This window comes from Xenia sp. Carnegie-2017, unplaced genomic scaffold (assembly GCF_021976095.1).
Source record: "Xenia sp. Carnegie-2017 unplaced genomic scaffold, XeniaSp_v1 HiC_scaffold_19, whole genome shotgun sequence".
Lineage (NCBI taxonomy): Eukaryota > Metazoa > Cnidaria > Anthozoa > Malacalcyonacea > Xeniidae > Xenia > Xenia sp. Carnegie-2017.
In genome coordinates this window covers 1,090,479-1,115,718 of record NW_025813481.1, presented here as the reverse complement: position 1 = coordinate 1,115,718, position 25,240 = coordinate 1,090,479, and the positions used below count along the sequence as shown (strand labels likewise).

The 25,240-nt window shown below is 36.7% G+C and overlaps 2 protein-coding genes across 3 annotated transcripts in view; both read right to left on the bottom strand.

Moving 5' to 3' along the window:
• LOC124438232 (ribonuclease 3-like) overlaps positions 1 to 7,675 on the bottom strand; it is a 34,686-nt gene extending 27,011 nt beyond the window's left edge. Inside the window, 3 exon segments of the mRNA XM_046988250.1 lie at positions 2,185 to 2,352; positions 4,922 to 7,212; positions 7,459 to 7,675. Coding sequence (XP_046844206.1) covers positions 2,185 to 2,352; positions 4,922 to 7,212; positions 7,459 to 7,500 — 2,501 coding nt within the window. The 5' untranslated portion in view covers positions 7,501 to 7,675.
• A 373-nt stretch (positions 7,676 to 8,048) lies between these two features.
• On the bottom strand, positions 8,049 to 24,942 carry LOC124438219 (ras-specific guanine nucleotide-releasing factor RalGPS2-like). Of its 2 annotated transcripts, none has more exons than XM_046988226.1 (23): positions 24,361 to 24,942; positions 23,609 to 23,777; positions 22,454 to 22,546; positions 19,053 to 19,103; positions 18,304 to 18,387; positions 17,679 to 17,768; positions 16,283 to 16,375; positions 15,804 to 15,871; positions 15,609 to 15,664; positions 14,943 to 15,022; positions 14,613 to 14,661; positions 13,786 to 13,879; positions 11,345 to 11,436; positions 11,005 to 11,128; positions 10,714 to 10,758; positions 10,515 to 10,633; positions 10,246 to 10,288; positions 10,131 to 10,174; positions 9,799 to 9,845; positions 9,633 to 9,728; positions 8,877 to 8,982; positions 8,491 to 8,582; positions 8,049 to 8,381 (listed from the first exon to the last, which is right to left on the bottom strand). In XM_046988226.1, the coding sequence occupies exons 2-23, from the start codon at positions 23,771 to 23,773 to the stop codon at positions 8,325 to 8,327; spliced, it is 1,788 nt and encodes a 595-aa protein (XP_046844182.1). In that variant the 5' UTR covers positions 23,774 to 23,777; positions 24,361 to 24,942; the 3' UTR covers positions 8,049 to 8,324. The 2 variants fall into 2 exon arrangements, with proteins under 2 accessions (XP_046844182.1, XP_046844183.1); XM_046988227.1 differs by lacking the exon at positions 24,361 to 24,942 and adding an exon at positions 23,881 to 24,055.
• Positions 24,943 to 25,240: the final 298 nt, after the last annotated feature.

Below are 25,240 nucleotides of genomic sequence, written 5' to 3'. Positions count from 1 at the left end.
CATGCATATACAACATCTATTGCGACAAGCATATACAACATCTATTGCGACATGCATATACAACATCTATTGCGACATACATATACAACATCTAGTGCGACATGCATATACAACATCTATTGCGACATGCATATACAACATCTATTGCGACATACATATACAACATCTATTGCGACATGCATATACAACATCTATTGCGACATGCATATACAACATCTATTGCGACATACATATACAACATCTATTGCGACATACATATACAACATCTATTGCGACATGCATATACAACATCTATTGCGACATACATATACAACATCTATTGCGACATACATATACAACATCTATTGCGACATGCATATACAACATCTATTGCGACATACATATACAACATCTAGTGCGACATGCATATACAACATCTATTGCGACATGCATATACAACATCTATTGCGACATACATATACAACATCTATTGCGACATGCATATACAACATCTATTGCGACATGCATATACAACATCTATTGCGACAAACATATACAACATCTAGTGCGACATGCATATACAACATCTATTGCGACATGCATATACAACATCTATTGCGACATACATATACAACATCTATTGCGACATGCATATACAACATCTATTGCGACATGCATATACAACATCTATTGCGACATACATATACAACATCTATTGCGACATACATATACAACATCTATTGCGACATACATATACAACATCTAGTGCGACATGCATATACAACATCTATTGCGACATGCATATACAACATCTATTGCGACATACATATACAACATCTATTGCGACATGCATATACAACATCTATTGCGACATGCATATACAACATCTATTGCGACATATATATACAACATCTATTGCGACATACATATACAACATCTATTGCGACATGCATATACAACATCTATTGCGACATGCATATACAACATCTATTGCGACATACATATACAACATCTATTGCGACATACATATACAACATCTATTGCGACATACATATACAACATCTATTGCGACATGCATATACAACATCTATTGCGACATACATATACAACATCTATTGCGACATACATATACAACATCTATTGCGACATGCATATACAACATCTATTGCGACAAGCATATACAACATCTATTGCGACATGCATATACAACATCTATTGCGACATGCATATACAACATCTATTGCGACATGCATATACAACATTTATTGCGACATGCATATACAACATCTATTGCGACATGCATATACAACATTTATTGCGACATGCATATACAACATCCATTGCGACATGCATATACAACATTTGTTGCGACAGGCATATACAATAACCAGGACAAGCAGACAATTTTAAGTAAAACAAAATAAAACAAATTCCGAAAACAGACATTATCTTGAATTTCAAAAAAACGAGATGTCCGTTTTCGGAATTTGTTTTATTTTGTTTCACATTTATATACAGTTGGGACAATCCGAGACTGGGAATAATCGATTCTGACACAAAAACCAAAACTCAATTGATGTTTGTCTTTAGTAAACAACCACATCACTAATTCACAATTTTACGTAAATCAACCAAGACACGCCGTCCACTTTCAAGAAGCAACCATAACGATGCAAAGGTTTCTACCTATCCAAGTTTTCCTAAAGCAACATTCAAATTTAAAAAGTGCGTAACAGACATTTCTGTAGAGTTGAACAAAACTTTGTTCACACAATATCATCCAGGAAAGCACACAAGTGCATCAGTGGAAGACCAATCAAATAAAACGTCACTCAACAACAGACGCAAGCTGGAAATTTCAAAAAGTCCTGCTGGACGAAACATTGCATCAGATTATGAAAAACAGATTCATCCACCCGTGAGAGCTATTTGAAAAATCGTTCTTGTCAAATAAGCCTCCAACACGGTTATACCTAGGGTCCCAAATTACATATTCGTAAATATGTATCGGGCAGGTTAGTGCAGTCCCGACGGAAGGACTGTTGGCGTCAGTGTTGACTGTTGTTTCGACAACCATAGCGGCGATCATTTTCAATGTTAACTGGCAACTCCGCGAGTAAAGATACACCGGCGTTCAACCCGTTCACTTTATTACCACCGTTCCAAAGTTACCCTTGAAAGAACTGTAAAAAATAAATGACGTACCTGATGGTCGGCGGTTCAGCATTGGCAAGCGCTTTTTCTTTACTCAATAGCTCTTCGAATTCTTTGTGCACCCGGTTCGCCTCGTCGATACATGCATTTGATGACTTTTCATAAACGAATGTTCGTTTCACATGCGGTTGCGGAAGGCAAAAGCACTTGAGTGCACGTCTGAAAAAAGACCTGAACTTTATACGCGCTACACATCCAGGATAGTCAATAATGCAATCGTCAATTGTGATTATAAAGTTTTTGTGTATAGAGACACATCAGTGTGTAGTGTGGTGTATTCTCAATACAACCAACATATATATACCAACTTTCGTCAACAAAACAGTTCATATATATTTACTACAGTTTGTATGAACGAGACTACAGGGTATTCACAGCAATGAAGTACCCTCCAATGAAATCAGACCATTTGTTGCAAGGCTGTGTGGTTGCATCTCAATGAATTGCAAATTCACTATAACTTCCCTTTTAACTTCGTGGCGAAAATAAAGCGAAATACTTGTACCACAGAATAAACATCTAACAGAAGGCCCACTCGGCTAAATTCGTGGCGTATTTTCTCACTACGCATGCGTGACTCCCGAGCAAGATACTTTCACAAAATCAATATGGATTAGTATTGCACGAGAATGTTATTTTACTAATAATTCACGTTTAAAGCAAACATTTGCCGAACTTTTTACAAGGAGTTACCATCTTGGGAAGGAGATAAGGTTCCAAGCTTTTGTAGTGCAAAACGCTATATTTGTAAAAAAACTATATTTTCTATTGCTACCTAGCGGAAGTATCTTGCTGGAAGGCGAGGGACACGAACATCAAAGGTTCCGACTCGAGTGGACCTTCTGTTAAGATATCTATCCTGTGCTTGTACATTTTAGTGTCTATGTGAAACATTTTACTTTACTTTAATCTGTTATAATTATTCCGTAATTCACTCAACTGAATTCCCAGAGGTTGACTTTCCAACCCTGCTTTACAACAAACGGTTTCATTTCAAATAAAACAAAAACAATATAACGCGCGAGTTGATTGGTCTACAGTTTAGTTTGCATTAGCCTGTGCAAACGTTCATATTACATGGGTGGCTTCTCTGAGGGTGCGGGGAGGGGGGAGGGGGGAGGGAGGGTGCGTACCACTAAGAAAAATACGCAAATACATATTTCATAATACGACAATTTTGGAGTATTACCTTGCACATTTTCATCGACACGTTAAAATTGAAATTAATTACTAAACGCGCATTCCTTCACAAAAAACATTTAAAATTTTTTTGAAAAGGTACTAACACTTTCATTTCGCAAGGTTTCACTCATCTCTAAGTCGAAAATGCGCAATAGCCGAGGCCCTTACAACTTTAGCTAGGATAAAGATGCACAATAGTTTATATGCCCCTGTTGCATTAACCTGTGCAAACCAATCAGTGCTCAACCGACGAAAACAATCAAACAGAATTTCCCCATGAACACAATTTAGAGGAAAAATTTAAGCGTTTGTTTAAAATTTATGTGTTTTGCATTATTGTCGTTTTACAAAAGAAAGAAAAGATGTTTTTCATGTGTGCACTGGCTTATGCAAACCTCAGAGACGTTTGTGAAAACTCTCGAGCATGTGTAAAAGGTTTCCTCGCTTTGCATAAGCCTGTGCAAACACAGTAAACATCTTTTACATCTTAAAAAAGGGACCTTTTTGGAAACCCTGTACGTTGAGAGTAAGCATCCTCCATTAATAGAGGGGATCAATAAAAGCGATATAACAGAAATAGGTAAAAGAAGATCGAAGAGAAGCACCATCATGATAAATCAATTAATCTCCTTCGTATCATTTAAAACAGTACCAATGGCGTAGTCAGCCCACAAGTTTCAGTCCTGCTATGTATATTTCAGAACGATATCATTAATCATTTCTTCGGTCTTGGGCGATTCTCCCGTCACGCGTGCAACATTTCCATCACGCGTGCAACATTTCCATCACGCGTGCAACATTCTCCATCACGCGTGCAACATTTACACTGTAATTCTGTTACTAGATTCTCGATTCTAAGCGTAGACAATAATCAACACTTCCCAAAGTATAAGGTATTCATTGTGACCAAGGGGAAACTTTATGTAAAAACATATGCTGTTAATGTTTTTCAATATTTCTCTCAAAGATACAAAGGCGAGTGAGCTACATACGTCTCGCGAGTCACCCACGAAAATAAACGTTTCCCACTAAGGTTTCTTGATCAACGTCACACTTGGTGAACATTGATATGGCAAAGTAATGAAAAATACATGAAATACTTACTACATCAAATAATTCGACGCACTAACATTATACAACACATTACACAAATAGTTCTAAAATATTTCCATGTAGACTCGACCTCAGAGAATCGCCTTCGGAATCGCGGTGAGTGAAGAAAGAAAATTTAGGACTAAATTATAGGCCCAGTTACGCCAGTGAACAGTAAACTTCTCGTCTTTTTCAAAATACATTTTATTTTCACGGCAATCGCTGGTTAAAGTAGTACACATGCTTACTTTGCGCAACGCACGTCATAGCAACGTCACAAAAGTCCTTCAAAAATGCGCGCTACGTCCACACCCAAGTTTACACTAAACCAATTTCAGCCAATTGCATCGTTTCACACAACCTTGATACATAGTTATACACTTTATAAGCTCACTACTGTCAAAAATACAACGTTGCCTTTCGACGATTATCGATTTCCATCGGCAATACATACCTTGATGCATCGCTCAAATCATCGTCCTTCTTCCGAGGTTTATGTGAAATGTCGCCTTCGGGATATCGATCACGTGACAAATAACTTCTTCTCAATCTGTCTCCGGTCGACGACGTCCTATGGGAAGATAAAGACGGAGAACCTCGAGGAGACTTACTTCCGGTCCGTCGACGTTTGTAGGAATATGGCTTCATATGAGTTCGTCGTCTTTTATCCGAATCCTTGGCCTCAGTCGACTGTTTTTCATCATTTAGACAGCGTTCTCGGCTAGCTCTCCGAGAAACTTTATGTCTTTCCTCGACAAACAAGGCACCCTCTTTACCAGGCCTTTCAGTTTTAGAGCTACTTTGGCGTTTGGTTATCGCAGACCTTTCATATCGATGTTCGCTTCTTGCTGGACTTATGACATTTTGTAGCCGAAATCGCCTTCCCCTCTCATTTTCGCGACTTGATCTCCTTGAGGAAAACGTCCGGGATTTTGACCTTCTTGATAAACGCACATGGGAAGTCGATCGTTTAGACGATCGAGTACGGCATCTTGACCTCATGGGAGAATGTCCACCGGAACTGGAAGGTGTAGGAGAATGTCTCCTGGTATAACTACGAGGAGAGCGGCTTCGGTCAATCGATCTAAACAACCCTCCAAAATATGTCTCTCTCTCGTTCAAGTTGCCAATTTCCTGGCTGTCACGTGATTCTCTAAAGCTCAGCCAATCATTTTCCTCGAATTGTGAGGATTGATAATGGTACTCTGAACGAGGTGACCGACATTCAAACTCGTTCCTCGAAATAACCTCTGAATTTAAATGTCTATAAGAGTCTTTGTAGACCACGTGATCATCCTCTACTACGGGCAACAAACTGCCCGATCGTGGGCTATTCGAATATAAATAACTACGTGGGTAACCAGGACTCACGTGACTTTCACCAATGGTTTCGTTTTCATTAACACAAAAGTCAGATTCGCTACGACTCGAGTGAAAATCAGGATGGTAAGAGCCTACGCTTGCAAACTTATTGTTTTCATGCAATATACCACCAAAAAATGTTCTTCTTTCGTCAAGGTCGAAATGGCTTTTCCTTTCACGGGATGAAACACCAGTTTTGCCTTTCTTTTTCGATCCTCTTTTTCTTCGCTCATCATTCTGTGAAGATCGATCTTCGTCATTAAATAAATCTGCATCATCGAGTTTGCATTTATTCGAGTATGCTGCCTTCATCGGTGAAGCGAATTTTTGAAACTCAACAGAAGAAGCATTGAAAGAAGCAAGCTGGTGTCCAGTTCCCCCTTCATTAGAGGGAGTGGATTCATTAACCAATGGCTGTAATGAAGCAAGCTGGTGTCCAGTTCCTCCTTCATTAGAATGAGTGGACTCATTAACCAATGGCTGTAAAGCACTTTGGTGAGCATCAGTTAAATTGATATAATGTGAATCATCATGACTTTGTACTTTGGAGTCGCTAAAAACAGCTTTATACTTCATCTTAGATTGAGTATCTCCAGTAAGGAGGATATTGTTGGTCAAAGATGTATGATGATGCACCACAGTATGGACATTTGAATTGTCAATGTTATGATGCAGAAGTGAAATTCGTCCTTCGCTTCCAGCATCGGTTTCGCTCAAATTTGATTGTGTGTTTCCAGTGAGAAGGATATTATCTGTCGTTAATGTTCGATGAGGTATCAAAGTCTGGATATTTGGATCATCAAGATTATGGTGCAGCAATGGTGTTCTATGTTCCTGTTTAGTATAAACTTGATTCGAACCAGAATGAGCATTCCCAGTTAGCATAATGTTATTGGTGACTGAAACAGATGGTTTAAATCTTTGCACTTCCGAATTAGCAAACATCTGCTGTTGGGTGGCAAAACCTGGATTTACATTTGCCAAAGCAACTTGACCAATGTGAGGACGAATTTCACCAGCACCAATATGTTGTAGATTTAGCGGTATGACATGATTGTCAGTATTCTGAGGTATTGGAACAGTGTGTTGAGTAGCAAGGGGTACAACACCATGATTGTTTAAACTATGGTTAATTTGTTGTGGAAATGGTATGGTAGGCACATGACCTCTGTTGAGAGGATGCACAGTTATATTATTTACATAAGGAGTCTTTGGTCTATCAATATTTGGATCATTGCAAGCACTCATGCTCGAAAGAGAAGTCATTGGTTTGGTGTACAAGGCAGATTCAGGTCGAACGACTGAGGGCAGCAAAGTCTTGCCCTCCAGTCCAGTTCCGTGCATCTTTAGAGCACCAATAATTTGAATTGGATTGCCATCTTCCTGTTTTCAAGACAATTTCACACTGTCAGCCATGTGCCTGCACTTACGCATCATGAACAAAAATATTTATATATTTTACAATCACAGCGTGGAGTGGTAGGCAAATTATTTAGTTTAGTTCCACGTCTTACATTTCTATTTTACATTATTTATCAATTCCATTTACTTATAAAAAGCTGCTATTGCCGTGCGAAACCTTGTCAACACAGAAAATGAAGAACGATGTAAATATTTTGTACATTTTACCTTAGACTTGGACTCCGAAATATATTTCGTAGCTGAATGCATATTTTTGAATATTTTTCCCAAAACTCCTAAAAGTATCGGAAAGGTCGCCAGTTACCAAGAAAAAGACTTTCCATGCGTCCTTATGGTAAAAAATCGCCAAAAATATACATTTGCGGCTGTTGGACTGATGGCAAAGCTGACACAATTATTCGCCATCTTGAATTTAACCGCGTTAAACTGGATTACTGGAAACTAAAAAACGCTTTTGACTTGTATTCTGCTGACCGTCATGCCAAAATACAGTCAATTCACAATATTGAATAAGCTATTAGCTATACACTAAACATTGGATAGTTTGTGGTTGATTTTTCTATTTTCCGAATTATTTTCCCAATCCACTCACTCGACACACGGAACAACTATCCCCAAGTCAACGTTGGCTCAATAGCTCCACAAGACTGAAGTTGAACACATCGTGGAAACCAGCTTCGCTTGTCGGGGTCAGCGTGTTTAAACAAACTTATTCTATCTGACAATCACTTACCAGTATTATGGCCAGGATTCGCAGTATTCTAAAGTAATTTACCCAGAAAACAATTTTCCACCAATTAAATTAACTCGTACTTTTTTTATCGATCAGTAAAAGTATTTCAACGAAATGATGCCATCATCATACAAATAACCAATTACAGAGTTAGTAAATATATAAATACAAAAAATTTGAGCATTCACTTATAATACACAATAATCTGTCAACGTGTAGAACAGCTTACTACAATATAATTTCCACGAATGCCACGCAAACTCGTATTACGTATTACATTATATATAAATATTATAATATTAATATAGTTAAATCTCCTTCTGTGCTGTGGGTGAATGTGCTAAAGTTTGGTGTCTTCTGCTTCGATTTCGTCAAATGAAATAAGATTTTGAGGTGGCTATATAGTAGAAGACGATAAATTTTTTGAAAAAAACTTCGTTCTTCGATAAAATGAAATAAATGCATTTTAAGAGACCATTTTCATTGATGGTTGAATGATACGTTACCTTGTACAGCTCTCTTTCGATTTGATCTTTAAGTAAATTATACCAAGTCTGCGTATTGATGTCTGTCTGCGAATAAAATCTGTAAATGTATCCTATAGAAAAGAAAAACACACACTTAGAAAACAACAGCTGCATCAATCGATATTGTAATCAGATCAAAGCGAAAAGTTCAGCTCAAGCGGACGTAGTTAGTTGGCTAAGTGGTACAAAAGTGTTTACAAAAGTTACAGTACATACGAGTAAAACAATACATGCAAGAAAACTATTTGAGCAGTTTTTTCTACAAAGAAATGACAACACGAACGACTCAAAATAATACGAAGTCCCCGCTCCATGGGTGATAATTATGAAGATGCGTTGAAAGATATAATGTTCCGTTTTTTTACCACTATCTTTGTTTTCTAGCTGGAAGAAAGAACGAACGTTGTCTCGAAGTAAGGTAATTTTCCAATCTGTCAGTAGGAAAGGTCTTCCGTGAGCTGTCTGTTTATACTAGACAAAAATTGTTGATGTAAGCAATCAAGAACACAACCCTATAAGATCACTAGACTTCGTGGTTGCGCTCATATTAGGGAGCTTTAGCAAGAGTACGACTACGACAACGAGTACGAAGTTTGACCGTGTAAGGGAATGGCACGAGGAAGTTTGTTGTCGTTGTCGCTTCGTCAAAATTTAGTTTTAGCTATAAACAACAGAACGAGCCTTTTTATTGTGAAAAATACTGACGTTAGAGAAGCAGCTACGGCTCCATTTGTCAATAATGATATCAACTAATCGGTAATACTGATTTTGCGAGAACATAGGCCTCTTTAGAATGAAAAATCTTCACTATTTTAAATTTTATTTACGATATATTTATGCTATTTTATTGTTTGTTCTAAAAGGTTCTACATTAAAGCCTGGATGCTCGAAAATAGTACTGTAAACTAATTTCTTACACAGTGAAAAATATACCTACTTTCTTTGCTTAAAAAGACATCGTAGTCGCGACTACTAAGTTTTTACAAAACATCGTACTCAGATTGATGACGGCTACGTGTTGTTGTTGTCGCAACAATGTTTTCGCGCCAAAATGACGTAGTTCGTACTCGTAGTCTTTGCTAAAGCTCTCTATTGATCGAAGAACGCTAGTAGCTACATACCGAGTTTCTGACATTTCCAGACAGCGTGCGACGCGGACGAAAAAAGTAGAGATAGCTTCCACAAAGGCCGACCCAGTATCGTTTCCACGATGAAAACTGTAACACAAGAACGGAGGCATGATTATTTACAACCTTTGTAGGGCAAGCCAGGAATGACGATATTTACCGCTGGTCGTTTTCCTTTCTTAAGGTAAGCTTTCCTTTTTAAACAATCTAACATGACAAAGAACGTGAAAAAATTCAATTGCTTGTCGAGAAAACTCGCACGACATAGCAGGACAACTAGTAAGTGTATATACTTATTCATTTATATATTCATTTATATAAATATGGATAATAGTTTCTTAAGGATTTCAACATACATATATCAACATTCCCCTCCCCAACCAACTATCGAGCTTGCTACACCACCGTTTATGGTCGAAACTTAGTTTTGGATGTAAAATTTTCTTGTCATTTCCGGTTCTGACTAATGGAAAAATTCATTCTAAATTTTACCTTCCCATCTAAAGTTTAAATTTTCAACCAGATTCGTTTCTTCGCTGAAAAGACAGAAATTACAACGTCGTTACACGACCATGGAAAATTGCCATTCTAACAACACGCTAGTCACCTGGTTTTACTTTGGTCGGACCGGATACTAAGATCAGTACTCTCTAAACGAACATGAAATTGTTACATATCGAGAAAGTGATATGTCGTGTTTGCTAAATCTCTCTAATAAAACGATTGCGCTTTAAAATTCTTTATGCATAAGGTCAGCATTCGAAATCTACTTCCTATTGGCCATAGCAATCACTGACCTGTATAGAAATTTAATAGAACTCAATGACACTACTACAGTGCTAACATTGCTATTGAACTCGTGCCCATGCTCCTCACCTGACGAAGACGTGCTCCAATGCAATCGGCTTCCGTCAATAGGATGTGTTTTAGGGGAGACTTGTGAGGACGTGTCGAGCGCTCCCTCAGAAAACGGATCGGTCTCGTTCGACTTGTAACTGAACAGGCAAAAATAGAAAAAAAATTACAGTACTGTAAAATTCAATTATTTTGGAATGATAATCAACGTCCACTGTACCTGAGACAACTCATTGACGATGACAGACGATTGGAGGAAAATATACTACAGAAAATTACAAATGCTCTCAATGATCATAGTAAACATGAGTTCGAAGAAACAGTAAAAAAACAATCCACAACTACTATAGATCAGAGGCTATTCTCAGGAGGAACTGGTGGTTCAATGTGATCAATATCAAAACAGCTTTCGCTCCGAGGCCTTGCTCGGAGAGAGAAGATTGCTGATTACGTCTAATCGAGTTAAATCGATCCGTGCACAAGATTAAACATAAAATCAGCAAACGCTTACTTTACGCCCAAGCTTGAAGCTTTGCGATGACCCAGTTGAACTTTTGTCGTTGATGTTTCAGGAATATGAGAGCTTTTCCTCACATAGCTTGCAGATCGCGGCACTTCCGGTACCTCTAAACCAACTGATAAAATCAAAAAGGAATTTTAGTCATATACGATGCTCATAAATTATGCATGAGCTTCTTATTTCGTCATGTTTTGTGCACCGACCAATTTTATTGGATAGTTGTCGAGGGCTGAGCTTGACAAATTCTTAGCGAACGAAGTAACACGGACCTTAGATTAATGGGGAAAAAAAAACAAAGCAAAAATACGATAAAAACAAAAAGGAAAATTACATAATGGCGATTGATCTTTTGTGTTTGCCAGATATTTGTTGGGTAAAAGATTTGACTTTGACTCCTTGCACGGTTCGATTTTCAACGACAGCCTGTATGAAATCAACATAGATATAAATTTTCTACTTTAAACTACAACACACGCTTAAGTGCTAACAGTTTCCAAACATTAGGTCCTCGGTCAACCTAACTGACCACCTAATGTACACAAATAGAAGACAATCTATAAGCTTCAACAATTCCAGGCTTATGTGACCAGCAAGATACTCGTACATTCAACTAGTATTAAAACAGCGACTTATATACAGATAAATCTTTATTTCAATACAGTGCGTCAAGCGTACGGCTATAAACAACAGAGTGTATAGACATTAAACATAACTGACAAGGAGGCCTAAAGCCGTAATCATCGTTACCTCGTATTTTGGCCAATAAATATAAACATCCATGCACAAAAAAACACAACACGATACATGAGTTGTGCTCAATCTCAAAAGATCCAAAAACCATGCTTTCATACGGGTCCCTTTTTCATAATAATTAGCATAATCTAAAACCTATGCATCTCGATCCTACACAATCCTTATTTGCGAATGTTGTAGTCAGACAATCAAAAAAAAAAAAGGAACGCGCTACAGTCAGTTATTCGGAGAGTGGAAATGTATATTGCACATGACAAAACTGGATGATTTGATTGGTTGATGTAGATAGTCCAGGTTACTACAGTCTTGAGAAGACACGATAAGGCGAACTTGAGATTTACTCTTCACTTGACTCTGAAGAGGACAACCGCAAAGTATATCGAAACGTTCGTCAAAACAAACATCAACAGTCCTTTCTTCTGAGGACTGCATTGAACAGGATGATCTACGTCAACAAACACGTAACGGGACACTTTGGCGGCAAAGTATATCGAAACGTTCGTCAAAACAAACATCAACAGTCCTTTCTTCTGAGGACTGTATTGAACAGGATGATCTACGTCAACAAACACGTAACGGGACACTTTGGCGGCAAAGTATATCGAAACGTTCGTCAAAACAAACATCAACAGTCCTTTCTTCTGAGGACTGCATTGAACAGGATAATCTACGTCAACAAACACGTAACGGGACACTTTGGCGGCAAAGTATATCGAAACGTTCGTCAAAACAAACATCAACAGTCCTTTCTTCTGAGGACTGTATTGAACAGGATGATCTACGTCAACAAACACGTAACGGGACACTTTGGCGGCAAAGTATATCGAAACGTTCGTCAAAACAAACATCAACAGTCCTTTCTTCTGAGGACTGCATTGAACAGGATAATCTACGTCAACAAACACGTAACGGGACACTTTGGCGGCAAAGTATATCGAAACGTTCGTCAAAACAAACATCAACAGTCCTTTCTTCTGAGGACTGTATTGAACAGGATGATCTACGTCAACAAACACGTAACGGGACACTTTGGCGGCAAAGTATATCGAAACGTTCGTCAAAACAAACATCAACAGTCCTTTCTTCTGAGGACTGCATTGAACAGGATAATCTACGTCAACAAACACGTAACGGGACACTTTGGCGGCAAAGTATATCGAAACGTTCGTCAAAACAAACATCAACAGTCCTTTCTTCTGAGGACTGTATTGAACAGGATGATCTACGTCAACAAACACGTAACGGGACACTTTGGCGGCAAAGTATATCGAAACGTTCGTCAAAACAAACATCAACAGTCCTTTCTTCTGAGGACTGCATTGAACAGGATAATCTACGTCAACAAACACCTAACGGGACACTTTGGCGTGAGCCATTCACTTTATAAAGTTGCATGTTTTCCAACTGTCGTTTATACACACGGTTGCGCTCCTTCGCGTGGCCGCAATCGTTGTTTAAAGTACAACCACAGAATAAGAACATACAGAAGAGTCACTCGTGTAGGAACCTTTGATGTTTTTGTCCTCGAGCATGTCGTGCCGCGCATGGTGGCCGCCATTATTCCAGCTAGATGATTAGGGTTTTTGACTTTTTCCAAACCTTTAAAATGATCCGAAGTCATTTCTTAAGCCAAAATATACTTGAATTTATTATTAAGTATTGACGTGATGTAATTTTAATGGTTGGAAACAAGTGAGAAATCTTAATCATCTGGCTGGAATAATGGCCGACATGAGGACACGTTGTACACCTGAGTGACCCTTCTGTATAATCATTATTCTGTGGTACAACGAAGTATTTGTACGATGTTTCATGTAGTCGTGCATGAAGTAGTAAGTTTAGAAATTCAAAAACAACCCATGTTGTAGAGTGAAATCGAGGTACATAAAAATCGCTTTGCCAACGCATGTACTTATAATTTTTGCCCACACATCGTAAGACGTTTAAGAGGGGCATCCAAAGCACAATTTTCTACAACGAAGCTGGGGTTTGAAATTCAGCCGAACATTAAATACATACTGATAGTTTCTGTCTTCCATAAATTTCTGAAGTTCTTCTATGTAGTTTACGGACTTTAAATAATTCATTATGCAAGGCACTTCCTCTATATCGTCTGAAAAGAACGCAAAAGCTATATATATAAATATTTCCATGATTTCGTAATAGCACGATTGAAATGATGCATTTAACGTAAACGACAACTTTTTTTAAATTCTTTATTGCAAACATGTTTCGGCAAACTTATGCCATCTTCAGTGCGGTATAATGAATGAATATTTGAATGTGTCCACACTCCTTCTTCTTTGAAACTAAAAGAAGTACTGTACATCAAAAAACTCAAGCCTTATCTTAACAAACAAATTCAGCATGTCAATATTATCTTTAACTTGTAAATACTTAACACCTCTAATCACTACATAATTGTAAATAACTTCCGCTTCCATCCCTTTTGTCTATACACATGTCTTGTATCAGATTTCTTTATATATTAACTCCATTTAAATATTCATTCATTATACCGCACTGACGATGGCATAAGTTTGCCGAAACATGTCTGCAATAAAAAATTTAAAAAAAGTTGTCGTTTGTGTTAAATGCATCATATATAAATATATTATAAATATATTATAAATATAAAGTTATCATCTTTAAAGTTATTATATGAATATATTATAAATATAAAGTTATTATCTTTAAAATTATTATATAAATATATTATAAATATAAAGTTATTATCTTTGACAATAATGATATGCAGGGAATGGGAAATTCATTAATGTCACTTTGGCGATTATGATGCACATAAATATAATACAGATGATTCACACAACAAAATCAAAAGTTACCGTAATTGGATTGTTGAAATTCTGCAATGACACGGATAATATTGTTCATCTAAACAAACGTGAATTCAGAGAGAATCAAGACTGAAAGAAAATCAACAGAAGCACAAAGATGAACCTTGCTTCAACGTGAAGACAGTGAACCAGGGATTGATTAAGGGGAGGGCTGTGTATGGGGTGCGCACCACCTTTGCCCTGGATAGAATCACATAAAACACCTCCAAACAAGCCGCTGAATTAAAACCCAAATTAGACTGTCTGACTGACATCTTATAAAAAGTAGAGCACACACTACTCATCTACAAAATCATTCTGAATCCATCATAGACATACCTTCTGATTTCTGTCCTTATCCAAACCTCCAGTGGTTGGATGGATTGAATCGAGATAGGTAAGATCGGTAAGATACATTCCTGAGAAAAAAGTCATTAATTTAAGCACGTTGTGGTTGTGTTCGCATGAACAACCGCGAGGGCAGTATCCTGAAAGACCCCAGAAATCTCACCCTATCAATTACTCTTCTTAATCGAGCCCTACACGTCACGAAGATCTCAATGATATCAAATCGCATATTTCTTCAATCAATACATCTTCACATGAAAAGCCCAATCATCTTCATCTCACCAACTGATCTCTATGTTAAGACAACCTCTTTATGAAAAAGCAAGTCATCCCACTCCGCTAATTTGTCTATTTAATTTGTCTTCACATTTGTCTTCGCCGCCCTACTGATACCTTCATTTAAGTATCATTTAAGTAATAACTGTACTTAAAGATCCCCTTAGTCCACCCTCAGTGACGTAGAAGAGTTGATAATGGGAGGGTACATATTCATACATGCATTTCTTCTGCATTGAGTACATACGAAATCCATTATTTTCTACAGATTAAGACAAGCATATATGAATTCGTGTCCCCCCCCCCTTCCCAAAAAGTTAAAGAGTTCAATTTAGCCTGCATGTTTATGAAACGCCCACTCTACTTCAAAAGTAAACGTACCTAGGTAAGGTATACAAGGTAATTTTGCTTCATCCAAGAGATTACGCAACTTCGACCTTTAAAAAAAGAAATTCGGTTTCAATGAGTAGAAAAATGTCCTCGAACGCTCGCTTAAGATCGACTGTTAACGTATTATTTTAGAATAAAAAATTCTAATTTGATTCTACGTAAATGTAAGGATTGGCAAAATCATACTTGTTTTCCGTAATGGAAAAAATACTATCAAGCTTTTCGAAAGTGAGTTTGTCTCGTCTTTGCAACATCTAAAATGAAGAAGTTCAAACTACGCGTGAAAAATAAACTTGAAGACACATAATTGCGAAAATCCCACTGTACAGCGCATGTGTGTTGCTAAAACCCAGCAATGGCTAGGACTGTTCAATAAATATTAAAAGCAGTGTAACCATATACGCATACTTATTTACCAAACTCGGTAGGATGAGCTTAAACACCCCCCTGTTCTGAACTTTGCACATGTATAAAACAGGTGGGAGAGTCTAAACTCATCACACCAAATATAGTAAAAATAATTGCATATTTTGTCACACTGATTCAAAAGTTGATAGTTAATATAAAATGAGTTCGTAGCACTCGTCCTTGATTCAAATGCAAGGGACAAACAGTGCAGTTGAACTATTTAGTGCAAAGATTGAGTTAAAATTATCAGCACAAACCATCCAAGTTTGTTCTAATCTGTAGACTGAAGCACTTTGAAGTCCAGAGAGTATCGCTTTTGACGAATGGAAGTTTTGCAAATCTAACAGTTTCTAAAAAAATGAGGAAAGAAGTTACATGCAGATATGTCCAATGTCAAAAAAGGTGCAAAAGAGAAACTATACGTGTGACCGACGATTTAGGTGTAAACATGTCAACGCTCGGTTCTTGCACTGCAGTTTACACTTCCAAAACAATTAACGTTATCGCAATAAAGCAACTAATCAATTACACTTGTTTACATTTTTTGGTAAGCCAATTAGATCACCCTTGAGTGACATATTGAGAGAAAACGATAATGGAAGCGATGACATTGTTCAAAGTATGCTCAACAAATCATTAATCATAGGTTAATCACATGGCTGTCCGACAAATCAACGATAGTTATGGGAAGAGGCGTAGCCAACCCTTAACTTTACGTTTGCTATGTAAACTTCAGGAGCGGTTGCACGAAGCCTGGATAGCGTTATCCACTGTATATCAAATTTTTCTGAACGTTCATAAAATCTCTTGTAGGAGAAAAATATACGATTTGAACTGTGCAATCACCGAAAGAAAATATTGTTTCGTAGATTACAAAATTTCTTTGTCATAAGAAAAAACTAACACCTTTTTTACAAGTTTGAAAATTTTCGCTAGCCAATGGATAACGCTATCCAGGCTTCGTGCAACCGGCCCCAGGGCATTATCATTATTAATTTCTTCAGGGGGGGATTAATGCTCATTTGAAGGAAGGGTGCGGATTTACCAAGGGGGATACATCTTTATTATAGCTAAAGTTGCAGGTTGCATGGACCTCAGCCGTTGCGGATTTTTCGACTTGGAGATGAGTGAACCGTGCGTAATGAAAATGTTATTACCTTTTTAAAAAAGTTTTACATGTTTCTTGTTAAGGAATGCGGATTTAGTAATTAATTTCAATTTTAACGTTTCAATGAAAACGTGCATGGTAATACTCAATTGCAAATGGTGGTAGTGTAAAATATGTAATTGCCTTTGAAATGAAAAGTCCTACTTTTACTTAGTCTTACTGTACAATTTCATAGCCTCTAATACTGTTATACTAAGCGTCTAATATACGTAATACTATTTTAGAATTTTCTTTGGGGTGCACACTCCCCTGCACCCCTAGAGAATTTTCTTGGGGATGCCCACTTCCCTGCAGCCGTAGAAAATTTTCTTGGGAGTGCGCACTCCCCTGCACAATTAGAAAATCCGCCCCTGCATTTCTTTAAAAATCTATTGTTTTTCCCGTTGGAGAGCGCAGAAAAACTTACGTGGCAGGACCAAATTTGCAGGCTGAGAAAACCAATGGTTCTCAAAATATAAAAGACATTCGATTTTCTTTGTGAATACCTTTGCTACTCTTATAAACAGAGAAAGCACTTCCGCCCGAGTTTTCGTAAATGATGCGTTGAGGATCTCCTTAACAGCCCAAAAGCTCACCTATAAAATACGTCATACAAAGTTAAGGTTGGTGACTTAGGTACATCACCACAATTTTGCAAGTCAGCTGTAATGAAACATCCCTTCCCTCCCCACCTCAATACATCGAAATGTGTAGTCTGATGGAACAAATTACACCAATTGGATGAGTTGATCTTTGTGTAAAAATTCGAAAATCGACCGCGTAAAGAAAGGCAATTTTGTACTGACAAATACAGCAAAGAAAATATAAAACATACACAACGAAGTTAAGAAATATGCAGAAAAAATCTAGTATCGGCTTCCGTTGCTTGTGTTATAATCGCGTAGGAAAGAAAAAATTCAACTAGACCACCGACCCTGTGGTGGACTCAAAGGTTTGACATTTTTCAAAAACTCAAAATAAAATAATATCCACATCTGAATGAGAACGACGTGAGATGTTTTAAATCTCAATATGGTATAAAACGTTTATCAACTGTAACAATCATTGTTTTCCCAGTACCCTTGATACGTGTATTTCATTACATCTGCATGTAGCTCGGAAAATACGTACGTGATTAAATCTTTTGGTCATCTCCACAACATTTGGAGACAGCTCGCGTTTATTTTTCTTATTCCAACCGCACGACGAGAGTTCCTAAGGGAAGGGAAATAAAGCGTGTTTTCCACATGACTGTGAATTTAAACTGGAATGCTACATAACTTGATTGAGGCTGTATGCTATTTCAAATCCTGCAAGCATATAATTCAATTGAAATTGTTTTTGTGGGAAAGCTTTCAGCGGCATGTTGTGCTACTACACTTTTGACTCTGAAGATAATTAACGCTAAGTACGTCGAAACGTCAGTCATTATACGAATACCAACAGTCCCCATAAGGACTGCACATCAAATTAATTAGTTCTCACACTGCCATGTAAACAATGAGAGTGCACGGAGTAAAGATCGAATAATTAGATTTGTTCAAGAGCGGCATTAGTAAATTTTCATTGTCGACGTGAAAAAGAAGAAAAATTAGTAGTTTCCATACGGACATCGGCAAGTTATATCGCCATTTCACGATCTTAATGGTTTCAAATAAAAGTTTTCAACATGGAAAAGAAACAAGGCTTCTTCGGATATTTTACCACACACAGAAGAACAATGATTGGGAAGAAATTCTGACATAAAGGAAAAAACAAACTCCAAAAGACATCATCTTGTAAACTCAAGATTCGAGATATAAAAGCAAGAGACAAGATTTAAAGAAACACTTCGACTTTATTTCAAAGTCATTATCAAGCTAAGAGAAATTCAGACATACCTCGGGTTTTATGGCTTTAAAAACAGGAATATCCATCAACGTTATTTGTCTCTAAAAACACAGAAAATACACAATCATCTTCAAAGATAGCAAATTGTGTTGCTGTTTATAGCAACCCAAACTGACATCTTCCAATTCTGTTTTGAGTAGCTACAACTACAAATTTAGCATCCTTTCTTAACAAGAACATTTCTAACTGGTATGAATAAGCGCTGGGTGTTAAATAGAACATTTCGAACTGGTATGAATAAGCGCTGTGTGTTAAATAGACGAGATACAAATCATTAACTAACAACAAGCAGTTGGACAAATAAAGGCTTACCGTAAACCTAAGGTGCTGGAATACTATCGTAAAAACAAATCCCAGCTCTGTTTACGTACACAAATGGAGTGGAAACTCTTGTTGTAAAAAAGGAGTTTTTAAAAGGGTTTGATAGAAAGTATTATAAAGGCATGGGATATTAGGTGGCTGTGACAGAGACTCTGTTTTTTCTAATTTTTCCATTTTGACGAGAAAAGCATCTGGCGGCAAAATGTAAACAGTGGAATTCCACCGGAACCCCCGTGTGCAGTGTCGGGACCCCCGCATACGATATCGAAAACGGTATAAACAGAAAGGGAAAATATTTTTGTGACGCAGAAAAATAGATGACAAACAATCTTATAAAATCATCATCATCAAACTTCAGAGACTCGAGTTTAAAAACGAGAAAAAACTAGAGACACAAATTTCAAAGCAATATTTCTACTGAATCTTGTTTTATATACAGCTTGAATCTTGAGTCTACAAAGGGGATGCTGCTCAAAGTATATTTCTTGAAATCGTCAGTCGGTAAAGGATTTAAAATTGTACATTAGTTTCTACAATATGCGGGGTGTATAAAAAACTGCACCCTACAATTTAGATAGCAATCGACGCCAATTACCATGGCAATGTCTGCGCATATTGAAATTCCAAGCATAAATTTCTTTCATTGACGTTTACGCCTCCTTAGGGGGTCAAATACTGCTGAATCATGCAAATTCTAAACGTCGGATGATTTTAAACGACCGTCTGCCAGCTGACTTCGTGAAAGTGACGACTCGTTAGAAAAAATGTGTGCGATTATAGGAATTTGCGAAATTCCTTCGGGAATACTCATAGATTTCTGCAAGGATCTGATCGTAACCACTGACCTCAATAAATGTAGAAATTTCGAGATGGCGAGTTTGATTTAATCATGTAGCTACAATGCTTCATTCCCATGAGCCTCTAAGCAGCTTAAAAACTTTGCCGAAGATTATTGCAATAGGATTTTTTACACATTATAACTATATTGTTTTAGGATTTTGCAATAAACTTAATGGATTGCAATGGCTTTTACCGAAGCGTACACTCCTTGACAAAATTTATGTTCACATTTGCTCACGAATGCCCCCAAGCAAAGCTGGCTTTTACTGAAATGTACACTCCTTGACAAGATATATGTTCACAATTGCTCACGAATGTCACGAAGAAAAGCTCGCCTTTATAATTGCTCCGACAATGAAAATATTTTAGTGATCATACATTCACCGAAAAAACAATGATTGATACTTTTAGTTTTCTAAAGAAATGAATAATAATATTCATGAAAAATTTGCACGGTGAGAAAAAAATTGGGCTGGTTTTGAAATTTGCCTCGTCACTTTGTTGAAAACTAGAAATTTGTTAAAATTTATAGTTATACAAACGAAGTGCCGTTAGGTTTGGGGCGAAATACAACACCCCATGTAATAGAGCGAGATATTTTAAATATGAAAATACAAAGCGAAAACGTCACAACACACAACGATACAAAGCATTATCAAATCAATCTAATGCATGCTGATGGGAAAAAAACCTGTCTTCTACGAGCACAGTCGTAGCCAATTTAAAATGATCTACAAGACAATTGTGCACAGAATATAACGTTTTACGTAATGAGAATTGGCGCTGGGTATTAAGGAAGGTTTGAGTTTTTGAAATGGTAAGATTGTTCATAGACCATTAATGATTTAAGATTGACAATAATTAACGATGTTATTTAATTCTCAATAACGAAATTTCAGATTGCAAATAATCATTATGAATGACGTCGAGCCAAGCATGTGAAATTATCAGCCTTTTACAAACATCAAAAGCTCCACAGGGGGGGTGAGGCATAATTGAGTACAATTTTCAAAGCTTTGAAATCCTTTTCACACAAAAGCGTGAATTCTAAATTCGTAGCTGATTCACTTCGCCTTTAATATTCCTGTGCAACGCTTCCTAATCAAGTTTTTCAACAGCTTTTCATACCACGACAATGTTCACATGCAGAAATTCAATATCCCAATCATTAATGATTTATCCACTCAGAATTTTTTCCCGCCGACTCGATGAGCAACAGTGCCGAACGAAAATATAAATGAAACACGCTCTTCGGTTATTAATTTCTCGTTTTGTATCAAAATACATTGTTAAAAATTTACGTTAAAAAACGCAATTTGGTTTTAAATTATAGCTTTTAGCCAACGTAATTGCAGATACAAAAAGCTTAGAAGCTGACTGCATGAGCAGAGTTGTGCCGCCTCTTTTGTTCTAAGGCATGAGATCAAAGTCATCAAACACTTCAACACATTATACTTTGATAATAACCAGTTTTTCAACTCGAATACCGGAGATAACTCGCTTCACATAATCTACCTTTGAATTCTACATGATCGTGACTATGAGGAAAATGTCGACGATGGGCTAAGATTCTATTTCTATGACTTCACCAACCCTATCACTGACTCGTTTAAGATCAAACGGAAAACAGAACGTCGCGTTAAAGTTGCATGTGAAGTGTAATGCGAATCAACAGCTTTGCTATTTTCACCATTTTTTGGCTTATGTTTATGGATTATAAATATCTGTTTTAGACGATTTCGGCTCGTGTCGTCAACAGTTGATCGCATGCCGAGAAGCATGGACATCGATAACACAAACGTAGACATTTCCTACGTAAATGCGGGGGCCATTTGAAGGGATTTTTTTTCGAAATTTGGGATGTTTTACAAAAGAATTCTTTTGACTGTTCGACATGTTTCAAATATATGTTCTTTTCGACGTAACATTCCTAGCGCAGTTGCAAATCAATATGAATAGAAAACTTATGGACTGAACTTTAAATGAAAATATCATGTCAGTGAGCAAAGAAACTCCGTCATCTTTAGTCAGTGATGAGTGAGTCGAGCCTTCAAAAATCATATTCAACACGTCACACAAGTCTTGTAAAGATTTCTTCAAAATGGCAAATTCAATGTTGTAGTTATTTGACAGATGTGGTTTAACCATAGAATTTCAACATAAACGAAAGTAGTTTCCTTTGCAGAAATGCAACACTAATACCAAACAAATCCGTAATAGTATTACTCACAGCAAAATCCTCTGGGTCAACTTTGAGAATGTCGAAGACAACTTCATCAAAGCTTCTATCATATATAGATGAATAGGCGGGCGCATCTTTCTCCTAAAAAATGATCAAAATACATTGTTAGGTAATCAAACATGACTTTATACTGACAATGAATGCAAAAAGTAAATAATAAATGTATGTAGTGAAGACCTTTAATTCAAAATAAATATATCGATATTTTAAAGAAAAAATCAGGAAAGGTCACCACACAAAAAAGTTTGCAAAACATAAAACAAGCAAATTTCTCATAACATCATAAAATCTGTTTTAATTCATGGAATTTCTACCATTTCTATTGCAGCATACTTGACTTCAATAAATACCAAGCAAATTGAAATCTGTACACAATAAATTCAAATGAACATATTTTCTTGAACTAAGTCAGGAGATCATACACATGTAGTCCTGCATAAATGCATCCATACATAAAATTTCAAACCATAATCTCTGATACAAATTGAAGCATACAATCACAAAGATTAAACGATAAATACACAACATGCAAAATCAGATTGATAAATACTTAATCACAAGTCTTTGACAGACACAACAATAGATTAGAGTCACATGTTTCTCAAGCATATTGTGCAACACTTCTGATACTGGGCAGGTATAAAAAGTCCTTTTAAAATTCCCACATTAAGATTTATATAACACAATAAATATATCTATGTGTACCACTATTTATAGATCTATAAACATGTCGGCTGTATAAAGTATAGTGATTTGGTAAGGAAATTCTTTTGCAAAATAAAAATGCCTCATCTCTGAGATTTGCTCATAAAGATGGCTTAGTTTAATGTAGGACAATGCAAAAATTTATTTCAGCTAAAAAAACTGTATTTTTAACAACAGGTTCATTTCTTGTTTTCCTATTCAACTTATTTTCATTTATTTGATCACCAGATATTGCAACATCAATTCTACATAGCAACCATCACTGAGATTTTTGGCTCTGTTTTGAGCAGCGAATAAATTCCTACCTTTTCAATCACAATAAGAACCTACTTGATTCAAAATCGAAAGCCCTGTTTGCCAAAACAAATTCAATTTAAAGAATAGAATTTATATAAAAATTCCTTTTTATATTTTGAATATCATAAAATAATCTCATACCTCGATAAACAAGCCACATTCGTTGTGTCGCGTTTCTTCATCATCCTCATAAACACCGATTCCGTTTTCGTTGATTCTCAAGCGAGGGCATTCATACTGCTTGTACTTTCCACTGAGCGTCATCATAAATGATCGCCTTCTCAAAGCACGAAAACCTCCACACATTTAGCTGAAGTCATGAACACAATACAGTCGGTCATATTAACACAACACAGTCAATCTTAAGAAACTATTTTCTCCGTTTTCTATAAGACAAAACATCGCGCACGTACTACAAATTTTTGCCTTCAAAGCCAGCTCACATCGTAATACCAAACTGAAGTTGAACGCATTGTGAGCTTTTGTGTAGAAAGCATCTTATTTCTCGAGAGGTCTCAAATAGCCGTCGGCTCAGTCGTTCAGGAAGCTCCCTTGAGCTAAAGTTTAATTCTGCATGTCTCTCGAGCAATCTTTACAAATGCAAACGACTTGAGAAAACAAATAATCTTTGTTGAAGTAATTATTGCAAAAATTTCGTACTCAGTCACCATACAAATAAGCAATTAATCCAGATATTTCTACCGTTTGTCATAAAGTCTTTTGTTTGAGCTAAATGCTTCGATCAAAGAAATATTCAATTGTTTCAACTCTTGAGTTTCGGCGAAAAAAATTATTTTCTCCTACTGAGATGGGATGTACGAAAATGAAAGACATAAGAAACTCGGAAAGACTCGAGTGATTTTGCACACACAGTAAACAAGGTTTTAACTTACATTTGTCACGAGATTTCCATTGCTCTTGGATATTTGAAAATGATTCATTGACTCCCATACTTTAATACATTCACGTAATTATTACAGAACATTCACGACTTGTACGAATATAGGGAAAAAACTTATCACACCAGCATCAATATCCCCGACCTTAATTTGGTATGACCGTGAAATAATCATTCAAAAGATCCATAGCAAGAAAGATAGACAATTCTGTGGACTTCATCACCACTCTCTGCTGATCTGTTAATCTACATATGTTAACATCTGTTTGGTTGCGTGGCGACAAATTACGGCAACCTACGTACAATTACGGCAATTACCGAGAGTGTTTTCGGTCACAATACTTTATGTAGGCATTGCCCACAAAATCATGATAAGTTGATAACAAAAATTTCATATTTTCAACAATTAATTTCACATATTACAGACATTGGAACTGTCTGCAATCTTATCCAATAATAATTTTCTACATTAACTGCCAGAGAAAAGCTTAACAGAAAAGTTAAAATACATATCATACAAAGTATATGGTCGCCAAACAAAGCACAACTTCATCATGAACAGCACAAGTATCTTAAGTACAAATGCATATGTTTTTATTTCTGACCACATGAGAGCTTATCAAGGAATAGATAATAGTTTCTACTTTTTCATCAGCATAATTTTCTCAACAACTCTTCACTCTCCTTGTTCACAATGACCATGGTATCTGTAATTCGACTAATAAGAGCAGTCACAACATCAATGCTAAAATCTTTATCCTGAACCCATGGGCTGTCCTCTTTAAGGTACTTTTCAACAAGTGCTTCTCGTGCTAAGTCATATTCCCTTATCGCATAACTTTGTGGTAAGGTTATGGTGAAGATAATTGCAGCCT

Coding starts and splice junctions, on each gene's coding strand:
- LOC124438219 (XM_046988226.1), bottom strand. CDS start 23,773: ATGTGTGGAGGTTTTCGTGCTTTGAGAAGGCGATCATTTATGATGACG. Junction 15,023..15,608: donor ACCTTGTATACCTTACCTAG/GTACGTTTACTT, acceptor CTTTTTTCTCAG/GAATGTATCTTACCGATCTT. Junction 10,175..10,245: donor TCCGACCAAAGTAAAACCAG/GTGACTAGCGTG, acceptor CTGTCTTTTCAG/CGAAGAAACGAATCTGGTTG.